Source organism: Schistocerca serialis, chromosome 5 (genome assembly GCF_023864345.2).
Source record: "Schistocerca serialis cubense isolate TAMUIC-IGC-003099 chromosome 5, iqSchSeri2.2, whole genome shotgun sequence".
Lineage (NCBI taxonomy): Eukaryota > Metazoa > Arthropoda > Insecta > Orthoptera > Acrididae > Schistocerca > Schistocerca serialis.
This window is the reverse complement of record NC_064642.1, coordinates 187,025,267-187,053,133: the sequence shown is the minus strand read 5'-3', so window position 1 is coordinate 187,053,133 and position 27,867 is coordinate 187,025,267. Positions and strand designations below refer to the sequence as shown.

Sequence of the window (27,867 nt, the reverse complement as noted above, 5' to 3'; positions counted from 1 at the left end):
TTCGATGGGATTGATAGTCTTGGGTTTTCTGTTACTCTGATGTGGTGACAGGTTATTCTTGTCATGTTTTAGTTTTCTACTGGAAGTTACTTTTCAGGATGTTGGGAATATTTATCTGTGATCTATTACTTGTTTTTATATATTTGATTGTATTAACTGTACCTGCACTTTATATTAAAGCGTGTCTCTTCTCAATAAAATGCCAAGTGACATGGCACGGTGGTTAGCACACTGGACTTGCATTCAAATACTAACAAAGAGATAGAGGGGCTGGCCAGTACTTACCTCAGCTCAGTACAGCCGATAGATACACATAAAACAAAACTGAAAATTTACATTCCTAGCTTTCGGAACTTTGTTCCTTCATCAGGGAGGAGAGAGGGGAAAAAAGGGAAGAAGGGAAAGTGGATTCAGTTACTCACAACCCAGGTTATGAAGCAACAGGGAAAGGTAAACAGGGAGGGTAGCAAGGATGGAGGCATGGTTGTCAGAGGGAAGCCAAAGATATTCTACTGTAAGTACTGTGCCAGCTTCAAACCAAAGAGGATGCATACAGAAGTAAAGAGGTATATAGTATAAAGATAAACACAACTATGTAGGATGAAAAGATGCGTGAATGGCTAAAGAGGAGAAGACTGAAGAGTGAATGGGAGTGAAGTTGTTTAACGTAGGTTCAGTCCAGGGGGATGGCGGGATGAAAGGATGTGTTGGAGTGCAAGTTCCCATCTCCGCAGTTCAGAGGGACTGGTGTTGGGTGGGAGAAGCCAAATGGCACATACGGTGTAGCAAGTTCCTAGGTCCCTAGAATTATGCTGGAGGGCATGCTCCGCTACTGGGTATTGGGCATCTCCTAGGCGGACAGTTCGTCTGTGTCCGTTCATGCGCTCAGCCAGTTTGGTTATTGTCATGCCGATGTAAAAGGCTGTGCAGTGCAGGCATGTCAGTTGATAAATGACATGTGTAGTTTCACACGTAGCCCTGCCTTGAATTGTGTATGTTTTACCAGTAGCGGGGCTGGAGTAGGTGGTTGTGGGGGGATCCATGGGGCAGGTTTTGCAGCGGGGTCGGTTACAGGGGTAGGAACCACTGGGTAGAGAAGGTAGTCTGGGAATATTGTAGGGTTTAACAAGGATGTTACGGAGGTTAGGGGGGCGACGAAAGGCAACTCTGGGTGGTGTGGGGAGAATTTTGTCAAGGGATGATCTCATTTCAGGGGTTGACTTGAGAAAGTCATATCCCTGGCGGAGTAATTTGTTGATGTTTTCGAGGCCAGGATAATATTGGGTGACAAGGGGGATGCTTCTGTGTGGTCTGGGGGTAGGAACATTGTTGTTGGACGGGGAGGAATGTATTGCTCGGGAAATCTGTTTGTGGACAAGGTCTGCAGGATAGTTGCGGGAGAGGAAAGCACTGGTCAGGTTATTGGTGTAGTTGTTGAGGGATTCGTCACTGGAGCAGATACGTTTGCCACGAATACCTAGGCTGTAGGGAAGGGAGCGTTTGATGTGGAAAGGATGGCAGCTATCAAAGTGAAGGTACTGTTGTTTGTTAGTGGGTTTGATATGGACAGAGGTGTGGATGTGACCTTCAACAAGATGAAGGTCAACATCCAGGAAGGTGGCTTGGGTTTTGGAGAAGGACCAGGTGAAATTCAGATTCGAAAAGGAGTTGAGGTTATGGAGGAAATTAAGGAGTGTTTCTTCACCATGAGTCCAGACCACAAAGATGTCATCTATAAATCTATACCAGGCCAGGGGAAGCAGCTGTTGGGTCTTCAGGAAAGCCGCCTCCATGCGGCCCATGAAGAGGTTGGCATAGGAGGGAGCCATCCTGGTTCCCATGGCCGTTCCCCTGATTTGTTTGTAGGTCTGGCCTTCAAAAGTGAAGTAATTATGGGTGAGGATGAAGTTGGTAAGTGTGATAAGGAACGAGGTTTTTGGAAGATCTTCGGGTGGGCGTTGGGAGAGGTAGTGCTCAAGGGCAGAGAGACCATGGGTATGTGGGATGTTTGTGTAAAGGGATGTAGCATCTATGGTGACAAGAAAGGTTTCAGGTGGGAGAGGAGTGGGAATGGATTTGAGGCGTTCTAGGAAGTGGTTTGTGTCTTTGACGTAGGATGGGAGTCTGCGGGTGATAGGTTGTAGGTGCTGGTCTACCAGAGCTGAGATACGTTCGGTTGGGGATTTGAAGCCTGCTACAACGGGACGGCCAGGATGGTTCTCTTTGTGGATTTTGGGTAATAGGTAGAAGGTAGGGGTACGTGGCTCAGGTGGAGTGAGTAAGTCTATGGAAGCCATTGTGAGGCCTTGTGAGGGACCTTGGATTTTTAGGATTTTTTGCAGCTCAGTCTGGATGGAGGGAATGGGATCCTGGGTAACAGCTTTGTAGGTTGAGGTGTCAGAGTTGACGCAGTCCTTCTGCCACATACTCCACACAGTCAAGTACGACAGTTGTGGAGCCTTTATCCGCCGGGAGGATGACAATAGAGCGGTCTATTTTCAGCTCCTTAATGGCACGGGATTCAGCTGGGGTGATGTTGGGGGTTGTCGGAATGTTCTTCAAGAAGGACTGGGAGGCTACACTGGATGTGAGGAATTCCTGAAATGTCTGCAAGGGATGGTTTTGGGGGAGGGGAGGAGGATCCCTTTGAGAAGGCAGTCGGAACTGTTCTAGACAGGGTTCAACACTGGGTCTAGTACTTGGGGGCTGTGTTTGGGTAGTGAAGTGATATTTCCAGTTGAGGTTCCGGGTGAATGAGAGGAGATCTTTAACCAGGGCAGTGTGGTTGAATTTAGGTGTGGGGCTAGAGGTTAAGCCTTTTGATAGAACAGATGTCTCTGGAGGAGAGAGGGATCTGGATGAGAGGTTTAGGACTGAATTGGGACTGGTGATATGTGGCATTTGACTGTGGTTATAGTTGAGATTTGGTCTGTGTGGGGTATGTGCTGGGATGGGGAGATTGAGTAGGGTGGCTAGGCTAGGTTTGTTGGCTATGAGGGGGGGTTTGTTGAAGGTTCTGTTGTGGTTGGTGTGTGTGAGGGCTAGGGAGAGGGACCCCACTTCTTAGGTGTTGCACTAGCACTGTGGATAGTTTTTTCAGGTGGTGTGTGGCATGGAACTCAAGTTTGCAGCTGGCTTCTAGGATGATGTTCCTCAGTGTGTTCTCCAAGCAAGGGTTTGAGAGGTGGAGGACTTTGAAGAGAGATAGGAGCTGTTGGGAGTGGTGGTTACATGAAGTAGTGTAGAGATTCAGGACAAGTTGGGTAAGGGATAAGGATTGAAGGTTCTGGAAGTCCAAGAGAGACTGGTGGAAGGAGGAATTGCACCCGGAGATGGGAACTTTTAAGGTAAGCCCTTTAGGGGTAATTCCAAAGGTTAAGCAGGACTGGAGGAAAAGTAAGTGGGATTGCAGTTTGGCTACGGTGAATGCATGTTTCCGGAATGAATGTAAATAATGTGGTATAGGATTAGGGTACATAGTGGGTAACTGGTGGGTAGGGAAATTAAATAACTAAAGTTGAAATAGTAATCATAAGAAGGCGTAAAACACGAAGGGAAGGACGAGAAGGAAAGAAATTGTGTTGGTAATGTTCAATACCAAAGGAAGACCACTAAATAAGAAAAATACGGAAAAAGTTGAGCAGACCAAGCAAGTATGTCCAGATCAGGGGAAAAGGAACACACGTAGCTCAAAAACAGAGATAGCGAGTGGCGAAAAAAGATCGCGCGTGCCGCAAAAGCGATCGCGCGTGCCGCAAAAGCGATCGCGCGTGCCGCAAAAGCGATCGCGCGTGCCGCAAAAGCGATCGCGCGTGCCGCAAAAGCGATCGCGCGTGCCGCAAAAAAGATCGCGGGTGGGGCAGAAATGTCCCAAAAAAATTTTCTTGTGGCAGAGAAAGATAGCCAATGGCACAAAAATATCGCCAGCAACAAGAAATCGACGGAAATGGATGATACTGGTAGGTGTGGAAGAGATTGTTGGCAGTGATTGTTGGCTGGGAAACAGCGAATAACGAACGTTAAAACTATGGAATGTTGAATAAATAAATCAATAAATAAAAAAGATCAATAAATAAAAAAGAGAAGAGGACTATAAACGGAACAAGATAATAGGAGGAAGAAGAAACTAGCACAGTTGGTGACGAAACTGCGGAGATGGGAACTTGCACTCCAACACATCCTTTCATCCCGCCATCCCCCTGGACTGAACCTACGTTAAACAACCTCACTCCCATTCACTCTTCAGTCTTCTCCTCTTTCCCTTTCCTCTTTAGCCATTCACGCATCTTTTCATCCTACATGGTTGTGTTTATCTTTATACTATATACCTCTTTACTTCTGTATGCATCCTCTTTGGTTTGAAGCTGGCACAGTACTTACAGTAGAATATCTTTGGCTTCCCTCTGACAACCATGCCTCCATCCTTGCTACCCTCCCTGTTTACCTTTCCCTGTTGCTTCATAACCTGGGTTGTGAGTAACTGAATCCACTTTCCCTTCTTCCCTTTTTTCCCCTCTCTCCTCCCTGATGAAGGAACAAAGTTCCGAAAGCTAGGAATGTAAATTTTCAGTTTTGTTTTATGTGTATCTATCGGCTGTACTGAGCTGAGGTAAGTACTGGCCAGCCCCTCTATCTCTTTGTTAGTATTTGTTTCACATCTTATATGAGATTTTCCATTAATCATTTGGACTTGCATTCAGTTTGACGAGGGTCAAACCACGCCCTGCCATTTAGATATAGATTTTCTGTGATTTCCCTAAATCTTTAAAGGCAAATGTCGGGATGGTTCTTTTGAAAAGGCATGGCCAATTTCCTCCCCCAGTCCAAGCTTGCGCTCCGTCTGTAATGACCTCATTGCGAAATTGGATGTTGACCATGAATCTTCCTTTTTTTCAATTAAAAACAAAATGCCAAAGACCTTAACTTGCAAAAATTCTGTCCACAATTATGGAACAAGGAATAGAAATATAATAGAGACTTCAGAATATACAAGATTAAGTCAGTCCCATGATATTTTCAAATATACTAGCAGACAGCTTTGTAGTAAACTACCCCTGGCAGTGAGAGTCCAACCATACAATTCCTTTGAAAGGTATGCAGAGAACCTACTAATCGACCACTGTGTTCATGACGTAGAAGAATTCTATAATAGTGTGAGATCCTAAACCAAACATTTAATTTAAATGTAAAATATAAAGTAACATCTTGTTATCACCAATGGTTGTGGAATAAATATGAACAAATATTTGCTCTCAGTCCTACTTAGATCTCGGGCTGTTTCCATGTTATACATTGACTTTGATACCCGTCACACATTAGCTTAACACAAATACAAGCAAACTTGCATAGTTTTGTAAAGAAAAGAAAAAGTTGCAAAAAAAATGAACAAAGTTAGTAGAGAAAAGGATAGCTATAATATGTGCATTACTACAGAGATTAAGCAGTGAAAGTGAAGTGAATCTGAAGGGAGTCAAGTAAAAAAGCATAATTATTCTGACCAAGAAAAGTGGGGAAAACAGTATGTACAGGGTGACAGTTATTGAACTATATGAAATAAAATAAAATAAATCATAACTTCAGAATGGTTTGCGTTGGGATGTTCAAACTGCACGGTTGGCTGCAGGGCATGATGGGAATTAGTATGCACTGTATGGTTTGGTTTAGTGACTTTCATTTGGGTGTGTCGACCGGTAAGCAAAATTGGCTCATTTGGGGGCTGAGAATCAGCATTTTGCAATCGAGATGTCTCTTCTCCCTCAGCAAGTGGCAGTGTGGTGTGCAGTGTCCAGTCATGGAATAATTTGTGAGATATTCCTTGATGGCATGGTGAATACCAAAAGGTACATGAAGGTTTTGCAAGACGATTTCATCCCCATTATCCAAAGTGAACCTGATTTCGACAAGATGTGGTTCATGCAAGAAGGAGCTCAACCCCATCAAAGCAGGAGAGTGTTTGATGTCCTGGAGGAGCACTTTGGGGACCGCATTCTGGCTCTGGGGTACCCAGGGCCACTGGCATGGGCGTTGATTGGCTGCCATATTCTCCAATCTGAACATATGAAACTCCTTTTTGTGAGGCTATATTAAAGAAAAGGTGTACAGCAATAAATCCAAAAACATTGCTGAGCTGAAAATAGCCATTCAGGAAGTCCTCAACAGCATTGATGTTCCAACACTTCAGCAAGACACACAGAATTTCACTGTTCGTCTGCGCCACATCACCACCAATGATGGCAGGCATATCAAATGTGTTATAACCTAAATCCAAATATGTAGCAATGTTTACATGTTGAATAAAGTGTGTGCATGCCATAGTTTGTGATTAATTTAGTTTTTTTTTTCATATAGTTTGATAATTGTCACCCTGTATAGTTATTAAGGTATAAAGGAAGAGTATGATATGGGAGAAAATAGTGCAAGGAATTGCCATATTTAAATCTTAAGTTGAGTCAGGTATCTGTTTGACAGCTAGTTCTCTTTAGTATGATTCAGGAGACCTGATAAATGAGAATAAAAGTTGACATATTTGGCAGCTTTAATAGGAAGGTTGTGCAAGTGCTGTGTTGTTTCCATAATTGTGAAATGATGTGGCCACTTCTTGGTAATGGCCTGTAAGGGTGAAACAGACTAATTGTGCCATTATAGAAATAAATTTTATTTATTTGATAACTCTTACAGCCCCAGTGGAACCATAACTTTAATTTCCAACAAGTTTATAGTGGTTGGGCTATTGAAATCACTACAGTTGAAACTTCATGGAATTTGCATCTATAGAAACCATATTTTTTTTACAAACCACAAAAAAATGCTTTATCATTTATTGGGTCTAATTGTTTGCTTCAAAAGTGAAACTGATTACAATGAAGTTTCCCTATGGCACATGTGTTTTGATTTCATTCCAGTGATCAAATACATGTAATAGCTATATATGTCATTTTTATCACTCTGTGTACTATTTACATTTATGAACTTTATGGAACAGAAATCAGTTTATTTAACTTTTTTTTGTTCTCATTATCACTTATGATATTTGTATCACTAACTTACCTCAGCTTAATGAAATTACAATGAAATCCAGACCTTTAGCTGCGTACGGGCATTGATAAATGTTAATGAGGACAGTTGAAAATGTGTGCTTCGACCGGGACTCGAACCCGGGATCTCCTGCTTGCATGGCAGACACTCTTATCAGACTGAGCCACCAGGGACACAGAAGATAGTGTGACTGTAGGGACTTATCTCTACCATGCTTCCCGTGAGACCCACACTTCAAACTTATTGTCCACACACTACATTTGTAGTGCCCCTGCCCACTAATTCATTATTCGTGGCAGTCAATCTACCAATTCCCATAGGAGTTGAGCCAATGTGAGTGCATTTGTACTGAAGAAGATCATTGGCTGCTAAGCTTTATCTGTAGGAAGATGGTATCTATTCTTTCGGATGTGTCCGAATGAATATAGTAGGCAGGCACTACAAATGTAGTGTGTGGACAGTAAGTTGGAAATGTGGGTCTCACGGGGAACATGCCAGAGATAAGTTCCTGCAGTCGCACAATCCTCTGTGTCCTCAGTGGTTCAGTTGGATAGAGCATCTGCCAGGTAAGCAGGAGATCCCGGGTTCGAGGCCTGGTTGGGGCACACATTTTCAACTGTCCCCGTTGATATTTATTAACACCTTTAAGTAGCTAAAGGTCTGGATTTCATTGTAATTTCATTCTTCAAGAGCTGCAAGATCACCAATGGTATCTGTTCTTTCAGACATGTCGGAACAAACAGGTGCCATCTTCATATACCTCATCGTATGTTGTGGAAACTGTGCCATTTTTACACTTGGACAATAGTTTTGACAGTTGTGTGTCCCACACTCTATTTCTACAAAGACAAAACCTGTGACTTCTTGTTTATTTGTGTGTGTGTGTGTGTGTGTGTGTGTGTGTGTGTGTGTGTGTGTGTGTGGGCATGCGCACGCGCGCTTCCAGTAACTGTTAGTTTTAAAAATTAATGTTGTGTTTGTCTGTCTCTTTACAGTTCATTTGTATCAGCATTTGTGGATGTTGTTACAAGTACAATATTGTGTATTATGACAATCATAGCTGCACTGATGATAACTCTGGGCTTTCTAGTATGGTGTGATGAAATGACAAAAAGATTTCCATCGTAAGTAGTAACCAAGTTGACTGATTAAATTTCCATCATAAGTAGTAACCAAGTTGACTGATTTACCGACCTTTTTCTCTTTTTATTTCTGAAAAAATAAATTTTGTTTGTATTTTGTGATACTATCTTACTTAGTACCTTGCTTTTCCAGCTCTTACCACAGGAAACCTCCCAAAAATGTTATTTCACTATGAAATGTCACTTTGGCCAAGGTAGACTGTCTAGTAGTCCCCACTCTATTGTACCGGTCTGATCACCAAAGCTAGTCAGGAAGGAATTATTGTAGTGTCTGCAATAAATAATTTTTGTGGTTATAGATAAAATTACAGTATTGTTTGTTTTTAAATAAACACGCACAGTAATTTTGAAATCTAGAGATACAGAAATGTATGAGTCTTATTTTATTTTTTACCAGATCACTTTGTCATGGTTTATTGAGTGGAACACTTGATAAACCGATGTTTCCTGGTAGTGAAGTCTGTTTGTATTGTTTTGGTAGTTGTATTTTATATCAGTATTGGTTGTCAGTGACCCTTTGGTTGAAAAATACCGTCACATGACCCTTCATTTCACTCCATAAAGGCCGGTTCATTCCCCTGAGTTTTCATTGTGTGTCCAGCAAAGAAAATTTATAGCTTTTGCATTTTTTTCCTTAGATTTCACAGTACATATTATTGTCTTTATGTCATTACCTTTTATGAGATGACTCAACTGTCAATATTGAATATTGAGTAGCTACCGGTAATTTAACTTGTACAGTGTACCAGATAGGGGAAGTAGAGAAAATCTTCATCAAGGGAGGATTATTAAAAGTAGTATGAAATCAACAGTACTCATTCTGGCACAAGACTATATTTTTCCAATGTGATCAGTTTCATATACTAGAAATACTCAAAACTGTCAACATCTAATTTTAACCATAACCCTGCAGGTAATCCTGCAATGGCCAACAACTCAACAAAAGTAACTGTCTTAAAATTTCCTTTGTGCGCTACCCACCAAAGAGATTGTCCACTTGCTAAGTCATTGCTAACTACTACCAAAAATAATGCCTTCAGGAAACAAGAGTAACATTCACTTGCTTCCCAGTGGACATTCTATGTGCCTTTTATATTGTCACAGTTAACTTTTCCAGGAACCAAATTACACAGGTTGACAGGTACCTTCTACGCTATTACCCCTAGGAAGTGAGATGGGACAGTTACTGCATACAGTGTATGTAAATGATCCAGTAGAAAGCATAAGAAGCTCCTTAAGACTTTTCACAGATGATGCAGTTGTCTATAAGAAAGTAGCGATGCCAGCAGATAGTATCAATGTGCAGAATGACGTGCAGAGGGTTGATGAATGATGCAGGCTCTGGCAGTTGACCCTAAACGTAAACAAATATAACGTGTTGTACGCACATAGGAAAGAAATCCACTATTACACAAATACACATTTATGACAAATTGCTGGAAACAGTATCTACCATAAAGTATCTAGGAGTAACTATCCAAAGTGATCTTAAGTGGAATGACCACATAAATGTGTGACTTACTATGTAGCTATATGATGTATGTAAAATGATATCAGTTGCATGGAAAATGCTTGAAGATGGATCAACAAATCAAATCAAATGAAAAGCAGATAGTGGGAAAAGCAGGTAGCAGACTGAAGTGCATGGGAAGAATATTAAGGTAATGTAACTCATCCATGAAGGAAGTGGTACACAAGGTGCTTGTTCAACCAATTATTGAGTGTAGTATATCTGTCTGGGATCCTTACTAAGTAGGACTGACAAGATGCGCAGAAAATACAATGAAGAGCGGGATGTTTTGTCGCAGGATCATTAGTCGGTGCGAGAGCGTTACAGAGATACTTGACAAACTCCAGTGGCAGATGCTATAAGAAAGGGGTTGTGCATCATGGACAGGTTTCCTATTGAAATTTTGAGAGAGCACCTTTCAGGAAGAGCTGACAGTTTATGACTTCCTCACACATACATCTCGCAAAAGACCATGATTAGAAACTTCAGGAAATTAGAGCTAATAAAGAGGCTTACCGACAGTCATTCTTCTCACATGCCATTTGCGAGTGGAACGGGGAAGGAGGGATCAGTTAGTGTTACCACACACCGTTAGGTGGCCTGTGGTGTATTATGTAGATGTTACCCATTACACCCTGTTCTGTAAATTAATCTGAAATTTATATAAAATATCCTATTTTTCAAAGATATTAACAAATTTATACACTTTATGGATTAGTTTTTTTTTTTTTCTTTCAAGTGACATGTGGAGCAGATAGAACAGGAATAATGGAGCATTTTGTTTTTGAGTCTGCATTTACTCTCATTAAGTTGAAATATTGACAAGACAGACACTCATCCCATTGTCAGAGGAAAACATGAATGGCTGTTCAATAATTTTGACTTTTGCAAAGAACTGGAAAATTAAGTGCATGAAGGCTCTTAATAATGTAGGATTTTTCAACTCATCCTTGTATGAGGGTAGTTTAGAAAGCCACTTATATTTGTTCATTAAGACACTGATACATGTACTGACTTTTTATTGTTTCATATTAGAGTTACTTCAATAAGACTGAGTGAAATACTGAGTTTATAAAGACATTACTCACATCTGAAGGGAGTGGGGTTCAAACTCCCATCCAGTTGTCCTGATTCAATTTTTCCATGGTTTCCCTAAATTGAGTAAGCCAAATGTCAGAATAGCTGCTTCAAAAAAGGTACATAGCCAGTATCCTACCCCATCCTTGCTCTATTTGAGCTTATGCAGCATCTGTAATGGGCTTGTCCTCAACAGGACATTAAATATTAGTCTTTCTTCCCTTGCAGGCTTATATGCTATAAGGCGTAATTTCTCACTGCATTAATACATTTATTGTTGCAGTGGGTGAGCTTCTGAATACCTTCTTCATAGAATCCACCACCAAAACGCTTAAAAACAATAAGACGGTGTGTAAAAGTCAGATGTCTTTAAGGAAAACCATGACAATAGCTTTTCTTTCATTTTATGTATGTTGGACTCGATGGTTGAGTGCCAGACTAAGAACCAAAAGCCTTGGGTTCAATCTGTAGTCAGTCCAAAAAAAATTTGTCATCTGCCGGTAGCGTTCTTTTCTCTTCTGATGATTAGCACTATGGTTCAGGGTCCACATGAAACTGTAGATCTCTTTATAACAGGCTTAGCTGATCAGTTCAAAGACTGATGGAGTCCACAGACATACCACCTGTAGTGGGACCATGACTACAAAAGCACTAAATTGTTCAAACTAACATTTTGATTGAGAAAATATTAATTATTTTTTGGAGATAGTAATCACTGGGAACCAAATCAGGGTTGTATATAAGATCATCAAACATTTCACCTATTGGTAAATATGCTGTTCCTCCTATTAGTGGAATGCGGAGCAAAAGAGTAGTGGTTCATTAATCATTGGCAATTCAGACATATTGTGCATAATGGTACCCCACTGCCACAAGGGATTGAAAGGAACACTAGATGCATTCAGTGTGTACGCCTGAAGGCCTCATTCCACATATTGAAGAGGGTATTCAGACAGCCATTGAAGGAACGGGGTGCAGCCAACTACAGTTTGTGGTGCACGTTGGAAAAAACAATGCCTGTCTCTGGGCTCCTAGGTAATGCTAATATCATTCCACTAATGTCTGGCAGGAAAGGTTGAGAAGGTTAGCCTCGCTTGTAGAATTTCAGTGAAGTATAACACTCTAAATTTGATCGAAGTGAGATTTTGGGGAAAATTTAAGTGTACGTATACCAAAAGACAGACAGTGAGAAATTGAGGTGGTATGTTCCTAGCAATAGAAGAGAAACTCAAATTCACCAAAATAGAAATTGAAACAACATGCAAATTGTGACTTTCCAGGCTTTATCGACGGATCTGTTGCAAATACTATTCTCGGGTTTGTTGCCGGATCTTATTGCGTAATATTTCGTCACAGCAACTGCATGACATGTTCAGGTGGTGGTAGTTGCTGCTGTCACTAATGCAAGACCTGACTGATGATAATAACGCAGTGGCATTGAAATTTATTAGACCAGGAGCAGACAATATGCATGTGTGGGAAGATGCTCGCAGTTGGAGAACAGTGGCGCTTCTAGTGCCCCCTGTTGGGAGCCACAGAAAGGCCATCTACATGTGCACTGTAGGCAGTGACTGAGCTGCCAGACATTCATGTGCTTAAAAGGTGAATTAAATTTAAGCGGTATGTTGCATTGAATCATGAATAAGAAATTCATGTTTTCTCTGTTTTGATTTAATGGCAGCCAGTTCTGAATTCCAGGCACTGCTTAATTGAAAACGTGCATCCCTATTGATAAGATAGCTTGCCTCACAGATATATATATGGCCTATTTAACAACACAGTCCCAGAAAGATGATGCTGAAGATAAAATTTCAGTCTTTATGTAAAACATGCAATGACCCTTTTCCAGACAGTGCTCCACCACCACTGATTTATCAGGTTGCCCCAGGCTTTTGTGATGATTGCATTCGACACAATGTTCTTGCATGATTCAACGTGTCTGCCTTAAATAAGATTTTCCACATTGGCATGGGATCTTGTACATGCCACATTTCCTAAGGCCAAGGTCATCTTTGACCGAGCACAATAAATTCCTCAATTTTGTTGGTGGCTGAAAAACACATTTGATCTTATGCCTTCTGAACATTCTTTCTATTCTTGAAGACATGTCACCAAAACAGGACAAGAATGCCAATGCAGTAGGTGCCTCTGCATCTTCATTTACATTCGTGCTTTGAATTTGCATAGAACATAATGCATGGTGTATCTATCTATTGGAATAGCCGTTCTGTTTGAATACTGTTCTTAGGTGTTGTAGTTCACCAGGTAGAATTTCGGGATCTGAGACCACATGTGCTCTATGCACCAAGGAGCATAAGACACTAATGCATTGTGCAGGGTGATGACAACTTGTGACCTGCAAATATACCTCCATGTGAGCTGATTTGTGATGTACTATGCCCCAGTGTACCATTGGCTTTTCTTATCATCATGACATCCAGAAATGGTAAAATGCCATCTTTTTCCACTTCCATTGTGAACTTTATATTTGGATGGAGCAAGTTCAGATGACAGAGAAATGCAGGTGATGTATCTATTCAAAGGTGCTACACCACAAATGTGTCATCTCCATACCACCAGAAGCAGGAAGGTTTGAGACTTGCCTACTGTAGTGCTTTTTCCTCAAAGTCTTCCATAAAATAGTTGGCCACCACAGGGGATAGAGGACTTCCCATGGTGACACTGTCCACTTGTTCAAAATGCTAGTCTTCTAATAAGAAATAAGTTACCATAAGCACATGTTTCAACACTGCCGCAATGTCTTTCTCAAACTGGCTGCTGATAAGCTCTAATGAGTCCTGCAGGGGTACTTTTGTAAATAAAGATACAAAGTCAAAGCTAACCAAAAGATCTGACAGTTGTAACTTTAGTGTCTTCAGGCATCTTATGAAGTCCTCTGAACTGCGGATATGGTGGTCACACTTACCTCTGAGAGATCACGAGAGTGTAGTAAGGTGTTTGGCCAGAAAATAGGTAGAAGCTCAAATGCTGCTTACTATTGGACAAAGAGGAGACCCATCCTTATGTATCTGTGGTAGACCCTAGAGTCTTGGGGGAACTTCAGCCTTTTGGTGTAGGCTCTTCATGATTTCAGAAGCAATAGAACTTTTGTGACGGCGTTCGTAGCGGCAAACAATTCGCTGTAGAAACGGCTTACGAAGTCACCGCCACACTTTTAATAGCGGGCCGACCGGTCCGCTGGAACAGTGAACAGAAAGATGAAAACCCAAACACTCTGATTAGATAAAAGTTGGTACTTACCTTTATTAACGAAGATACAGAAACACAGTAGTGAACTCCGTGTCTACAGAAATCTGTCTAGTTCGAGTCGGAGCGGCTAGGTCAACGTCGGCTGACGACAAACAAGAACTCTGCTGCGATGAACACACAACTGACTAGCAAGTACACAATTCGGTGGTGAGTATGCAACTGAGCGGCGAATACAGAACTGTCCTAGTGCTCGCGACTCCAGCGCTTAAGAAACCAGAAGCCAGCGGTGGCGCGCGCAGACTTGCGGCGATTTCCTGTCTCGCGGGCGCTGCTTATGCGGACGATGTCCGGACTTTGATGCTGCCAACCTTTTGGCAGCAGGCTCGGATGGCATTACTGGCTAGGATATAACACTCCTCCCCCCCAAATCGCCGCACCGTCGTTGAATAATGACGTGGCGAGCGTCGACGGCGGGGGAGGGGTCTGGCCGCAGGCGTAGCAGAAGAGACCGGGGCGGAGACTTGTCGGTGGCAGTCCCCGGTCCGCACCCCAGCATTGGCTGCGCGGGGTCTCGGGAAACACCGACTGAAAACCGAGGTCAGGGTGCACGCCGGTGACCACGGGCGCAGCTTCTGGTACTTGACGCGATGGGGCGTCGGGACCCACGAAGAGAGGCAGCGTCTCCTGACGCTGCGTCGACGGCTGCTGAGTGGGCGCCGGACAAGGCGCTGCGTTGTCAGACTCCTTGGGGGTGCCCAAGGAAAGCGGCTGCAGGACAGGCTGCACAGCCACCGCTTGGGAAGGCGGCCCGGCTGAGGGGTCAATGTCCATCAGCTCCGAAGGCGGTGGCGACTGAAGAGGGACCGCAGGCGCCGGAGCGACCACCTGGGGCGCTCCCGGATGAAGCTGCGCGGGAGGCATTAACGGGACGGGCTGTCGGCGTGGTAGCGGCGACGGCTGCTGCTGCTGCTGCTGCTGCCCTGGGGGCGGCAGCGAAGTTGGAAGGCGCGGCTGGAACCCGCCGCGGACCAAATCTGTGGACAAAGAACGAGCGGCAGAATCCGGGCGGCCAGCGCGGCGCGACTGGTTCTGATGCCTCCTGTGCACCCCAGTAGCACCTTGAACAGTATAAAAACCGCGACCCTGGACACTTATCACGGTACCACGTTCCCAACGACGGCGACCGTGATAAACTCTGAAAAAAACGGCGTCGTTGCGCTGAAAACGCGTGCGATGCTCAGAAGCGGCGGGTCGATCCGGGGGGTGCAACAACCGTAGTAGGGTGCGATGATGACGGCCGTGGAGAAGCTCCGCAGGCGAAGGGCCGTCGCGTGGCGTGGTCCGGTACGACGACAGGAACGTGATGAGGGCCTGCTGACGAGAGTGCGTAGCACGAAGGCGGTCCATATGATCCTTGAATGTGCGTACAAAACGTTCCGCTGCACCATTCGATTGAGGGTGGAACGGCGGAGTAAGAACATGGCGAATGCCATAACATGGCGAATGCCATTGGCAGAACAAAAACTTTCAAATTCAGCAGAGGTAAATTGTGGACCATTGTCAGACTAAAACTTCTGGAAGACCCTCAATACAAAAAATTGAAGTCAATGCCTGTATAGTTTGTGCAGACGTTGTAGACTGCATGGGCACAACAAACGGAAAATTACTAAATGCATCTATCACGATGAGCCAACGAGAATTCCAATATGGACCAGCGAAATCAATATGTACTCGCTGCCAGGGACTGGCAGGGCGTGCCCACTCAAAATAGCGTTGAGGCGGAGCAGCTTGGTGTTCGGCACATGTCGAACAATCTGTAGACATCTGCGTAATCTGCTTATCAATGCCGATCCATGTACAATGACGGCGGGCAAGCTGCTTGGTGCGGACCACTCCCCAATGACCTTGATGCAACAAGTCGAGGACCTTGGATTGGAGCACTTGGGGAACCACTACACGAAGCTGGTCATTCTCGGTGCGTAACAGCAAAACTCCGTGCGAAACAGACAACAGATGACCTTGCAGATAATAGCGACGAACCACAGGATCCGATATGTCCTTTGCCTTGGACGGCCAACCACGTTGAACAAAACGTAATAGTAAACTCAGATGAGGATCTGTAGCTGTCTCACGTGCCACCTGACGATAATCAATCGGAAAATCCCGGAGGGATTGATGCTCATCGGCGTCAATCTGATGGCAAGAGTCGTCAGAGGAATCGAAGACATCATCCGCAGCAATTGGCAATCTAGAAAGCGCGTCAGCGTTTGCATGCTGAGCTGTAGGGCGATACAGTATCTCATACTGGTATTGTGATAACAAAAGAGCCCAACGTTGTAGTCTCTGAGCTGTCCGCTGAGGAACTGGTTTAGACGGATGAAACAGTGACGTCAGGGGCTTGTGATCTGTTACTAAATAGAATGGTCTACCATAGAGGTAGTGATGGAATTTTGTGACACCGAACACAATAGCCAACGCTTCCTTGTCCAATTGGTTATAATTACACTGAGCTTTGTTTAGCAATTTAGATGCGAACGCAATAGGACGTTCGGTGTTACCGACTCGGTGAGACAACACAGCACCGAGGCCGAAAGAAGAGGCATCACAACCTAACACCAGAGGCTTGTTAGGGTCGTAATGGACCAGACAACGATCATTCAATGAAGCCTCTTTAAGCTGCTGAAAGGCTGATTGGCAATCAGCTGACCACACAAACGGAACATTCTTACGGCGGAGACGATGCAACGGTGCAGCAATCTGTGATGCATTAGGTATAAACCTAATATAATATGTCAATTTGCCAAGAACTGCTTGCAATTCCTGCAGATTGCGAGGGGCGGGCAAATCACGAATAGCTGCTAAATGTGACTGGGAGGGATGAATGCCTTGAGCATTAATAACATGTCCCAGATACTCCAACTCCGTAAGGAAAAATGAACATTTATCAATGTTGCAACGTAGGCCTGCCTGAGACAACACTGTAAACAAACACTCCAAATTACGGAAATGTTCAGCAGGCGTCCGACCGGACACAACAATATCGTCTAAATAGTTGCAACACGATGGCACATTATCCAGAAGTTGTGACAAAAAACGCTGAAAAACAGCTGGAGCTGACGCACAACCAAAAGGCAAACGCAGAAAACGGAACAACCCCAACGACGTGTTTATGACAAAATACTGTTGTGATTGCTCGTCGAGGGGCAATTGCAAATATGCTTCACGGAAATCAATTTTGGAAAAGAAACGAGCTTCCCCTAACTTATCCATCAGCTCGTCCGGTCTAGGCAAAGGAAAAGAATCAATGACAGTCTGAGGATTAACTGTCGACTTAAAATCAGTACACAAACGCAACTTGCCAGACGGTTTCTTTATAATAACTAAGGGAGAAGCCCACTGGCTCGCTGAAACGGGTTGAATAACACCGTTGTTTTGCCAACGACGAAGGTCATCTGCTACAGGTGCCCGGAGGGCGTGAGGCACTGGACGAGCACGAAAAAATCGAGGCTGAGCATTATCTTTTAACGTAATATGAGCGGCAAAGTTCGCAGCACAACCTAGTTCGTCTTTAAATATGTAACTGTATCGTTTACACAAATCGGTTATGCTGTCTTGCGGAACAACAACAGAATTAATTTGCAACACATTGGCTTGGATAGACAGGCCAAACAAGTCAAAACAGTCTAATCCGAAAATGTTTACACTGTCTGTAGCGCGGAGCACTGTGAATGAAACTGTTTTTGTATTGCCACGGAATGTGGCTGGCACGCTACATACACCTAACACAGGAATTTGTTCTCCACTATAAGTAGCCAAAGAATGTTTTGCCGCTGAAAGTTTAGGGTGGCCGATAGCCGCATACGTAGCACTATTTATGAGAGTCACAGACGCACCAGTGTCTAATTGAAAATTGAAGGTCTTATCCTGGATGCGTAGCTTCACAAATAGTTTATTACACTGTCTCTGGATCGGTGCAGTGGAGGCGGAAGACACAAAATCAGCGCGTTTAGCGCGTGTTCGCTGCTTACGACAACTCGTGGGTTGGGCGGATGGAACAACAACTCCCGCTTCACTTGCAGTCTGTACATTACTTTTTACAGCGTTTGAATTACGCTTGGGTCGCATAGCAGAGGGCTGGGTGGGTGGCTTATTGCGAACAAGTTTATGACCCACACGAACCGTGGAAGAGTCTTTAAACGCGACCTTCTGGGCGGGCTGGCTTTGAAGAACATGAATATCCATGGGCTGGGCAGCACTAGAATTGTTCTTGCGTTTATGCAAACAAACAGTCTGGATGTGTCCTTTCCTTTGACAAAAGTGACAAATCGCATTTCTTAACGGGCAACGTTCACGAGGATGAGCAAGAACACACTTAGGGCAAGACTTAACTCTATCATTTTGCACACGCGGCTGACGAATGTGTTTAACATGACGCGGCCGGCTAGTGTTTACAGTCTGACTCTGCCGGTGGGGCCGCGGGCGTGACATAACTTGCTTAGCACAGGCAATTTGAGAAATACATGGCTGATCTAACTCACACTCAGCATAGTCAAAAGTATCTTGGGCTTCAATGATGTTCATCACAGTCTCTAATGACGGGTCAGGCAACTTTAAGATAGCAGCACGAATACGAGAATCTGCAATGTTTTGAGTAATAGCGTCTCGTAACATGACATGACTGTAGGAAGCTCCACACACACAATTAAATCGGCACTGATGGGTGAGGCCCCGTAAATCTGTTAACCACTGTTTATTAGATTGATGTGGCAGTTTCTTCAATCTGAAGAACTTGAATCTGGCTGCTGCCACATGAACTCGCGACTTGAAATACTCAGCAAGCTTGTTAACAACAACGTCATAGTCTAAAGCTTCTGGCTTGGATTCCGGGAACAACTTACAAAGAAGTCGATAGACTTCCACGCCTGCAGTGGAAATTAAATAAAGCTGCCGCTCAGTACCTGTGATTTTGTAGACTGTCATGTGCGCCTGCAACTGCGCGAAATATTCTCGCCATTCTTCTCTTGATGCATCAAAAGCACGGAAAGGTGGTGCTGCCTGTGCCTGTTCCTTTTGTGTTGGAGGATTAGCCGCTTGTTTGGCGATTGCTTTCACCAGACTTTGTATTTGCTGACTCTGTAACAAGATCAACTGTTGTAATTCGGCAGACATAGTGAACACAAATTAAACCAGCCCCCAAAATTTTATCGCTATAATTAGTATAACCAGAAACAAGTTGAACCAGCCCTGCACACGAGTTCGGAAGCCCTCGTCGCCAGTTTTGTGGCGGCGTTCGTAGCGACAAACAATTCGCTGTAGAAACGGCTTACGAAGTCACCGCCACACTTTTAATAGCGGGCCGACCGGTCCGCTGGAACAGTGAACAGAAAGATGAAAACCCAAACACTCTGATTAAATAAAAGTCGGTACTTATCTTTATTAACGAAGATACAGAAACACAGTAGTGAACTCCGTGTCTACAGAAATCTGTCTAGTTCGAGTCGGAGCGGCTAGGTCAACGTCGGCTGACGACAAACAACTACTCTGCTGCGATGAACACACAACTGACTAGGAAGTACACAATTCGGTGGCGAGTATACAACTGAGCGGCGAATACAGAACTGTCCTAGCGCTCGCGACTCCAGCACTTAAGAAACCAGAAGCCAGCGGTGGCGCGCGCAGACTTGCGGCGATTTACTGTCTCGGGGGTGCTGCTTATGCGGACGGCGTCTGGACTTTGATGCTGCCAACCTTTTGGCAGCGGGCTCGGGTGGCATTACTGGCTAGGATATAACAGAACTCTTCTTAAGAAGGTCTAATGTTTTTCCCTATATCTTGCCAGTTGGATCCTCTCTTAGCTTGTGATAAGAAGGATATTCAATGAGCAGCACCTCCATCTTGCTGTTGTATTCAGCTCGTGAGAAGGGGACAGTGGTATTCCCCTTGTAAGCAGGTACCATGACGAGGTCTTCGTCTGCTCTCAGGTCTCACAGAGCCTTCCTTTCTGCTGAGCTGATGTTAAACTTTCTTGTTGGGGCTTATGTTAAAATTCGGCAGGTGTCCCTCCTAATCTCTTCTGCAACATCACAGGGAAGCTTCAAAATTGCCTGTTCAATGCAGCTATGACATCTAGGATTGGGATAGTGGTGTCCACAAGATCCCATGTCTTTGTGGAAAATTGTGTATTGGACAGACATGCTGAACTTGCAAGGGTGTTGTGTTGAACACCACTACCATACAGGCCTGGGGCAACATGATAAATCAGCGGTAGCAGAGCTTTGTCTAGACATGGGACTTCGTGTGTTCTACACAATGACCAAAATTTTGTCCCTGGCGTCATGTTTCTGGAACTGTTGTTATGGAGGCCATACATATCCACACAGTAGACAACCTTATCAACAGGGATGCAGGTTTTCAACTAAACACTGCCTGGAATCCAACAATGGCTTGCATTAAATCAAAACTGAAAAAAGAACTTCTGGTTCATGACTCAGCACAATGCACTGCTTAGATTTTATTCTGCTTTTAACAACACGAGTGTCCGACAGCACAATCATTGTCCACAGTGTACACGCGAAACATCTTTCTGTGGCTCCCAGCAGGGTGCATTAGGAGTGGTACTTTTCTCCAACTGCAAACGTCTTCCTGTGCAAGCATATTGCCTGCTCCTGGCATGATAAATTTTGATGCCGCCACGTGATTATCATCAGTCACGTCTTGCTGCAGTGACAGCAGCAACTGCCACCACCTGTAGATGTCGAGCAGCTTCATCAATGAAATATTGTGGAACTCACACAATACTATCTGGTGGAAAATCCAAGAAGTATATTTGCAGTGTGCAAAATAGTTTGGGCAAGGTTTAGCGTCAAGAGTGGGCATAAACTTATAACTGATTCTTTCTCTCAACCACCAAAATCATCCCCAGGTGTAACTAAAAGCTTTAAAGGAAATCTCAGTTTGCTAGTACATATGTTCACTAATTGTACTATCATCATTACAGCTGACTTTAATCATCACACAGTCAACTGGAACAGTTAGCTTTGTAAGTGATGTAACAATACATTCTACAAAATAATACTAAATGCCTTCTCTAAAAACTGCCCCCCCCCCCCCCTCGCCCTCAGTGATCACAGGCCCAGTAGACCGTGTGCTGCATCAAAGATCTGCTTCCACCACCTTCTATCTCTCGTAGTCTCTCTCCACCCTGTGGAAATTCATAATGTTGAGATGTCCTTCTCTGTGTCATCTTTCCACCTTGTACAAGGTCTGCTCAATGGTCTTGTTGCCTGGAGAGTTCCTTCAGATGCTTTCTTGGTGTTTCTGTTGTTTTCCATTCTAGACACATGTCCAGCCCATTACAGTCTCCTACTTTTTAATTTATGGATGATAGTGGGTTGCTTCATTAACTGGTGAATTTCATTGTTCTTCTGAATTCTCCTTATGCCATTCTCCAACATGGATCCCCAGATTTTTCTCATTACTTTTCTTTCGAAAACATTGAGTTTTTCTCTTTCATTCTGTGTAAGCATCCAGCTTTCTGAACTGTACAGTACTATGGGGCAGATGATAGGGTTGTATATCTTCATCTTTGTGATGATTGACACATTTTTACTATTCAATGGGTTGCTTAGTGAGTACAGACATCTTGACCCTGAGGCTATTCTTTCGTTTGTATCCATTGTTATGATATTTTTACTGTTGAAACGTGATCCATGGTATTTAAACTGAAAAACTTTTCTGGATCTAGAATATTAGTCAATTTCAAAGTAATGATTTGGGTTTATGACTCGACCTATTTCCATATATTCTGTTTTCTCGTGGTTAATCAAAAGCCCCATTTTGCTCGCACTGTGCCTGAGAAATCTGCACATGTCTTTCAGTTCCACTCAGCAACACTGTTGTGGATTGGCAAGAGAGCCAACCCACTATGAGAGGAAGCCGAAAGGCACGCGTTTTAGCTCACGCAGGCTGGCGTGAGGTCTGGAACAGGTCAAGGAAATTATACTAGCAAAAAACGTACGTAGCTGCTGGAATACTTAACTTTAATCCATAATTGGTGAACATCGCTCTTGACGGTACATGTTTTATAGCATCAATAGTAACTGGTAATGGCGCCTTGCTAGGTCATAGCAAATGACGTAGCTGAAGGCTATGCTAACTATCGTCTCGGCAAATGAGAGCGTAATTTGTCAGTGAACCATTGCTAGCAAAGTCGGCTGTACAACTGGGGCGAGTGCTAGGAAGTCTCTCTAGACCTGCCGTGTGGCGGCGCTCGGTCTGCAATCACTGATAGTGGCGACACGCGGGTCCGACGTATACTAACGGACCGCGCCCGATTTAAAGGCTACCACCTAGCAAGTGTGGTGTCTGGCAGTGACACCAAAAATGCTATATCATCTGCATAAGCCAGGAGTTTTACTTCACTGTGTTCGAACTGGAGACCATTGTATAGGTGTACATTACTCTCCTGGACCACTTTCTCAAATGCAAGGTTAAAGAGGACACATGAAAGAGCATTTCCTTGTCGTAAGCCTGGTTTAATTGGAAAGGTGGGTGATATGGATCCCCTGAACATCACTATTGCCTGGGAGCCATCCATGCACAGATGTATCATCCTAATGATTTTTACTGGGTATACTAAACTTTCGTAACATGTTGTAGAGGCTACTTCTGTGGGTGCTGTCATAGGCTCGCTGGAAGTCAATGAAGAGACAGTGGATGTTTTTGTTAAATTCCCAGTATTTCTCAAAGATCTGTCATATAGTAAACAAATTATCAGTTGTGGAATGGTTTGTTCGAAACCCAGCCTGATAATCTTGAATAATGTTTTCTGCGTAATGTTTAAATTTTTCCAGAATAATCACTGACAGGATTTTGTATGTTATATTCAGCAAACTGATTCCTCCATAATTTCCACATTCCACTCTGTTTTCTTTCTTGTGCATGGGACAGATTATTTCAATTTTCCACTCTTCAAGCAATGTTTCACTTTTCCAGATCATTGTGAAAAGGTTATAAATTTCTTTGTATAGTGTGCTTCTGCCCTGTTAACATCTCTGCTGCTATCTGGTCCTCGCCTGCTGCCTTGTTGTTTTTCAGCTTTTGAATGGTGTGGATCACTTCCTGTTCTGTGGTTCCACATTCGTCATTATGAATGCTGTCACTCTCAGACATTGCGTAACTGAAGGTTATGTGCAGATCAGTGCAATTTAACATTTCTGAGAAAACCCAGGATAGATATTTGAAAGCCCACTTATAATGGATATGTAGTATAACCCCACTTTTACATTCAGAAGTTAATGTTTTTCTGCCATTTCCAACTAGTATAACCCCACTTTTACATTCAGAAGTTAATGTTTTTCTGCCCTTTCCAACTATTTCACTACTGTCAAATTTTGCTATGTTCCCAATATTAATTCACACCTGTTTGTATGTTAACATATTTATAATTTTGGTATGATTTGCACTTTATGATACAACATTCACAGAGAAAAAATTAATGTACTTAACATAAAATGATGCTGACAACGGCCTTCAAGTATTGTTTACAAATTTTACATGCTTAATTTTCTTGAACCCTGGATGTTCTGATCTGTAGATCTGAAACAATAAAAATTGGAACAATTTGTGGCACTTGGGTAAAATATTCTGGAGGTAAAATAGTCCCCCATTCGGATCTCCAGGTGGGGACTACTCAAGAGGACTTCGTTGTCAGGAGAAAGAAAACTGGCATTCTACGGATCGGAGTGTGGAGTGTCAGATCCCTTAATCAGACAGGTAGGTTAGAAAATTTAAAAATGTATAAATAGTTTGGTCAAGAAGAAAATAGAAGCTTTTGAAATGTGGTGCTACAGAAGAATGCTGAAGATTAGGTGGGTAGATCGCATAACTAATGAGAAGGTATTGAATAGAATTGGGGAGAAGAGGAGTTTGTGGCACAATTAACTAGAAGAAGGGATCGGTTGGTAGGACATGTTCTAAGGCATCAAGAGATCACCAATTTATTATTGGAGGGCAGTGTGGAGGGTAAAAATCGTAGAGGTATACCAAGAGATGAATACACTAAACAAATTCAGACGGATGTACGTTGCAGTAGATACTGGGAAATGAAGAAGCTTGCACAGGATAGAGTAGCATGGAGAGCTGCATCAAACCAGTCTCTGGACGACTGAAGACAACAACAACAACAGTACTTTTTCTCTTGCCACTGCTAAGTTCCTCTCAGCTTGGTGACTGATGACAGTAACTGTTTCGATAGAAGTTACAAGAAGGTGTGACTTAAGATGAACATTCACTTCTTTCTTGTCACTACCAACTCTAACTTTCAGTACTAGAGGAGGAGATTAGTGTTTAATGTCCCGTCGACAACGAGGTCATTAGAGATGGAGCACAAGCTCTGATTAGGAAAGGATGGGGAAGGAAATCAGCCGTTCCCTTTCAAAGGAACCATCCCGGCATTTGTGCTTTAAACGATTTAGGGAAATCACGGAAAACCTGAATCAGGATGGTTGGAGATGGATTTGAACTTTCATCCTCCCGAATGAGAGTCCAGTGTGTTAACCACTGCACCATGTCACTCAGTAACTTTCAGTCCTGTATGCTACATAAAAAGTAGTATGATGACATTATTGTAGCCACGTTATTTCAGTATTAACTTCGTACTGTGACTATGATCTTGTTTAGAGGACATCTACCTCCCAGTATTTGTAAGCAATATTATAATTTTGTTTATGGTTCGCATATGCACTGAACAGTGTCACCTGATAGCCAAAGTTGACTATGTTGGCTGTGCTGACAAATTTGTTGTTACAGACCGAGATGAGTCAATTTCAATTGACACAGTTACTCCCATCAACCACAGTGCCAAGAGTTAATTATGTGTAACGTGTAGCTTTGTTCAGAGTGTTGTGTAAGTAATCAACATTGCAGCTGTTTCTTTCAAGTAGAAGTTTAGTGTTTGCTGTTGCAGTTTTAAGGTGGAAAATATTACAAAAGAGGTAGAAAAACCCTTTTTATGGACGAGAAAGTAAAAATTCTTGAAAGAGTTGGAAGTTTGTTATGGAACATGCATTGCATTAATGCAGAGTTTTGGGGTACCTATGTCTTTGCTGAACACCATTGTTTAAAACAAAGGCTTTATTTTGGAAAGTGCAAGTAACAGAGGGCTAAAATCAAAATAGATTAAATATGCCAGTTACACTAAATATGCAGAGCTGGAAGAAATTAGGAAGAGCTGGTTTCAGATAGCATGTGCTTTATATGTCCCCCTGAACAATATGATACGGGATGAAAAGGTGCTGAAGGCAGCCAGTATTCTTGGAATCGAAGACTCTTCACATCTAATCGGTGGATCGATGGGTATAAGAAATGATATATGTAATGTGGTGTTTAAAACTGTATGTGGTGAAGGAAACATTGTAAACATAAAAACAGTTACTGAGTGGCTGCGGCAGATTACAAGAACTTATAAAGTATACAGGGTGTTACAAAGTGGTACGGCCAAACTTTCAGGAAACATTCCTCACACACAAATGAAGAAAAGATGTTAGGTGGACATGTGTCCGGAAACGCTTAATTTCCATGTTAGAGCTCATTTTAGTTTCGTCCACCTATGCTCAATGGAGCACGTTATCATGATTTCATATGGGATACTCTACCTGTACTGCTAGAACATGTGCCTTTACAAGAACGACACAACATGTGGTTCATGCGCGATGGAGCTCCTGCACATTTCAGTCGAAGTGTTCGTACGCCTCTCAACAGATTCGGTGACCGATGGATTGGTAGAGGCGGACCAATTCCATGGCCTCCATGCTCTCCTGACCTCAACCCTCTTGACTTTCATTTATGGGGGCATTTGAAAGCTCTTGTCTACGCAACCCCGGTACCAAATGTAGAGTCTCTTCGTGCTCGTATTGTGGACGGCTGTGATACAATACGCCATTCTCCAGGGCTGCATCAGCGCATCAGGGATTCCATGCGATGGAGGGTGGGTGCATGTATCCTCGCTAACGGAGGACATTTTGAACACTTCCTGTAACAAAGTGTTTGAAGTCACGCTGGTACGTTCTGTTGCTGTGTGTTTCCATTCCATGATTAATGTGATTTGAAGAGAAGTAATAAAATGAGCTCTAACATGGAAAGTAAGCATTTCCGGACACATGTCCACATAACATATTTTCTTTCTTTGTGTGTGAGGAATGTTTTCTGAAAGTTTGGCCCTACCTTTTTGTAACACCCTGTATAAACTAAAGACTGTCTTCAGTATATGTAAAACTGGTATTTCTTTCAGTACCATTCCAAACAAAACACTCACAATGAAAGGCAAAAATTGCCATGGTGGGAAACCTAGTAAAGTTTGCCTTACAGTAATGCTAGTTACAAATACTGTTGGCTCTGAAAAATGAAACCATATGTGATAGGCAAATAAAAAACATATTGTTTTAAAATTGTAAAAAACATTGCAAATAAATGACATTGCCAATAACAAAGCATGGTTGACATCATAATTACTTTTCCGTAATTGCAAAGTACTGATGCAAGAATGGGAACTTGTAATAGGAAAATTCTCCTTTTTGTAGTAAGTTGCCCTGTACATCAAAACATATAAATTTACGCAATGTCCTGCCACCAAACTGCAGAAAAAGATTGCAGTCCTAGGATGTGGGAGTTGTCCATGCCTTCAAAATCTCTTATAGGAAAGACATTGAAGCTATTGTTAAGAATGTGGTAAATTTCACGGAAGCTGGAAAAGATCTAGCCTCGTTCAGTGTGTCATTGTTAGATGTATTGGGTTATATTGCCAAGACAGAGAGAGAGGTTGAAGAGTCTACTGTTTCCAACTGCTTTTATAAAATGGGATTTATTCAAGCACATGAAGGATATTCAACTTGTTTCATTGTGGGGAAAAGCTGCAGTCGGAGAATCCAGTACAAGATTTTCTATACGCTAATGAGAATGTTGTCACTACTGACAGGGTATATTTTGAATAAATGATTGACTTGCATATACAGACAAATGACTACAGCACAGGACACACTGAGTGAGGTTGCACTGCGGTTAGCTCACTGGACTCACATTTGGGAGGACAGTGGTTCAAACCCACATCCAGCCATCCTGATTCAGGTTTTCCATGATTTCCCTAAATAGCTTCAGGCAAACGCCGGGATGGTTCCTTTGAAAGGGCACGGCCACCTTCCTTCCCCATCCTTCCCTAATAGAATGGGACAGATGACCTCGCTGTTTGGTCCCCTCCCATCCAACCAACCAAACCAACCAACCACTGGACGTGATAGTAATGACGATAGTGAGGTTCTTTCTGTTGCAGATGTAAATGCAACAGTGAAAACAATAATAATGAAACAATATTTCTGCTGGAGATGTTAAAGCTTTCCATTGTGTTTATGAACTGGAAAACCACATTGAAAAAATTAACGAAGATGTAAATTATCCACAATTCTGGATTTTTGTTAAAAATTAGATCCTACCATACGTGTTCGTTCATTGTCACATTTATGTAAGACCAATTTGAAGTTCATATAATAAATGAAATTGCTTGTTAATGTTTTATTAAGTGCTTGCCTCTTAAGGGCTAGCGTGTGATCCCCTGAGACCAGAATGAAATTTTCACCCAGCAGTAGAATGTGCATTTGTACAATACTTCCTGACAGATTAAAACTTTGTGCCACACTTAGACTCAAACTTCTGGAAGGTAGGAGGTGAGCTACTGGTGGAAGTAAAGTTGAGAGGAAAGCTCATGAATCATGCTTTGGTAATTCATGTGGTTGGAGCACTTACCTGTGAAAAGCAAAGGTCCCAGATTTGAGTCTCAGTACAGCACACTGTATTCATCTGCCAGTAAGTTTCACTCCCTGAAGTCCCGCCTATGATGGCAGA

At 42.9% G+C, this 27,867-nt stretch overlaps 1 protein-coding gene across 2 annotated transcripts in view; it reads left to right on the top strand.

Annotated features, from left to right (window-relative positions):
• The window catches only part of LOC126481695 (transmembrane protein 179), a 57,882-nt gene that overhangs the window by 11,866 nt on the left and 18,149 nt on the right, over positions 1–27,867 (top strand). Inside the window, exon 3 of one of the 2 annotated variants that reach the window (XM_050105643.1) lies at positions 8,031–8,159. The exons of the other annotated variant lie outside the window; for it this stretch is intronic. Within the exon in view, the coding sequence (XP_049961600.1) occupies positions 8,031–8,159 (129 nt within the window). The remainder of the gene's footprint in view (positions 1–8,030; positions 8,160–27,867) is intronic. 2 annotated transcript variants of the gene reach the window in all.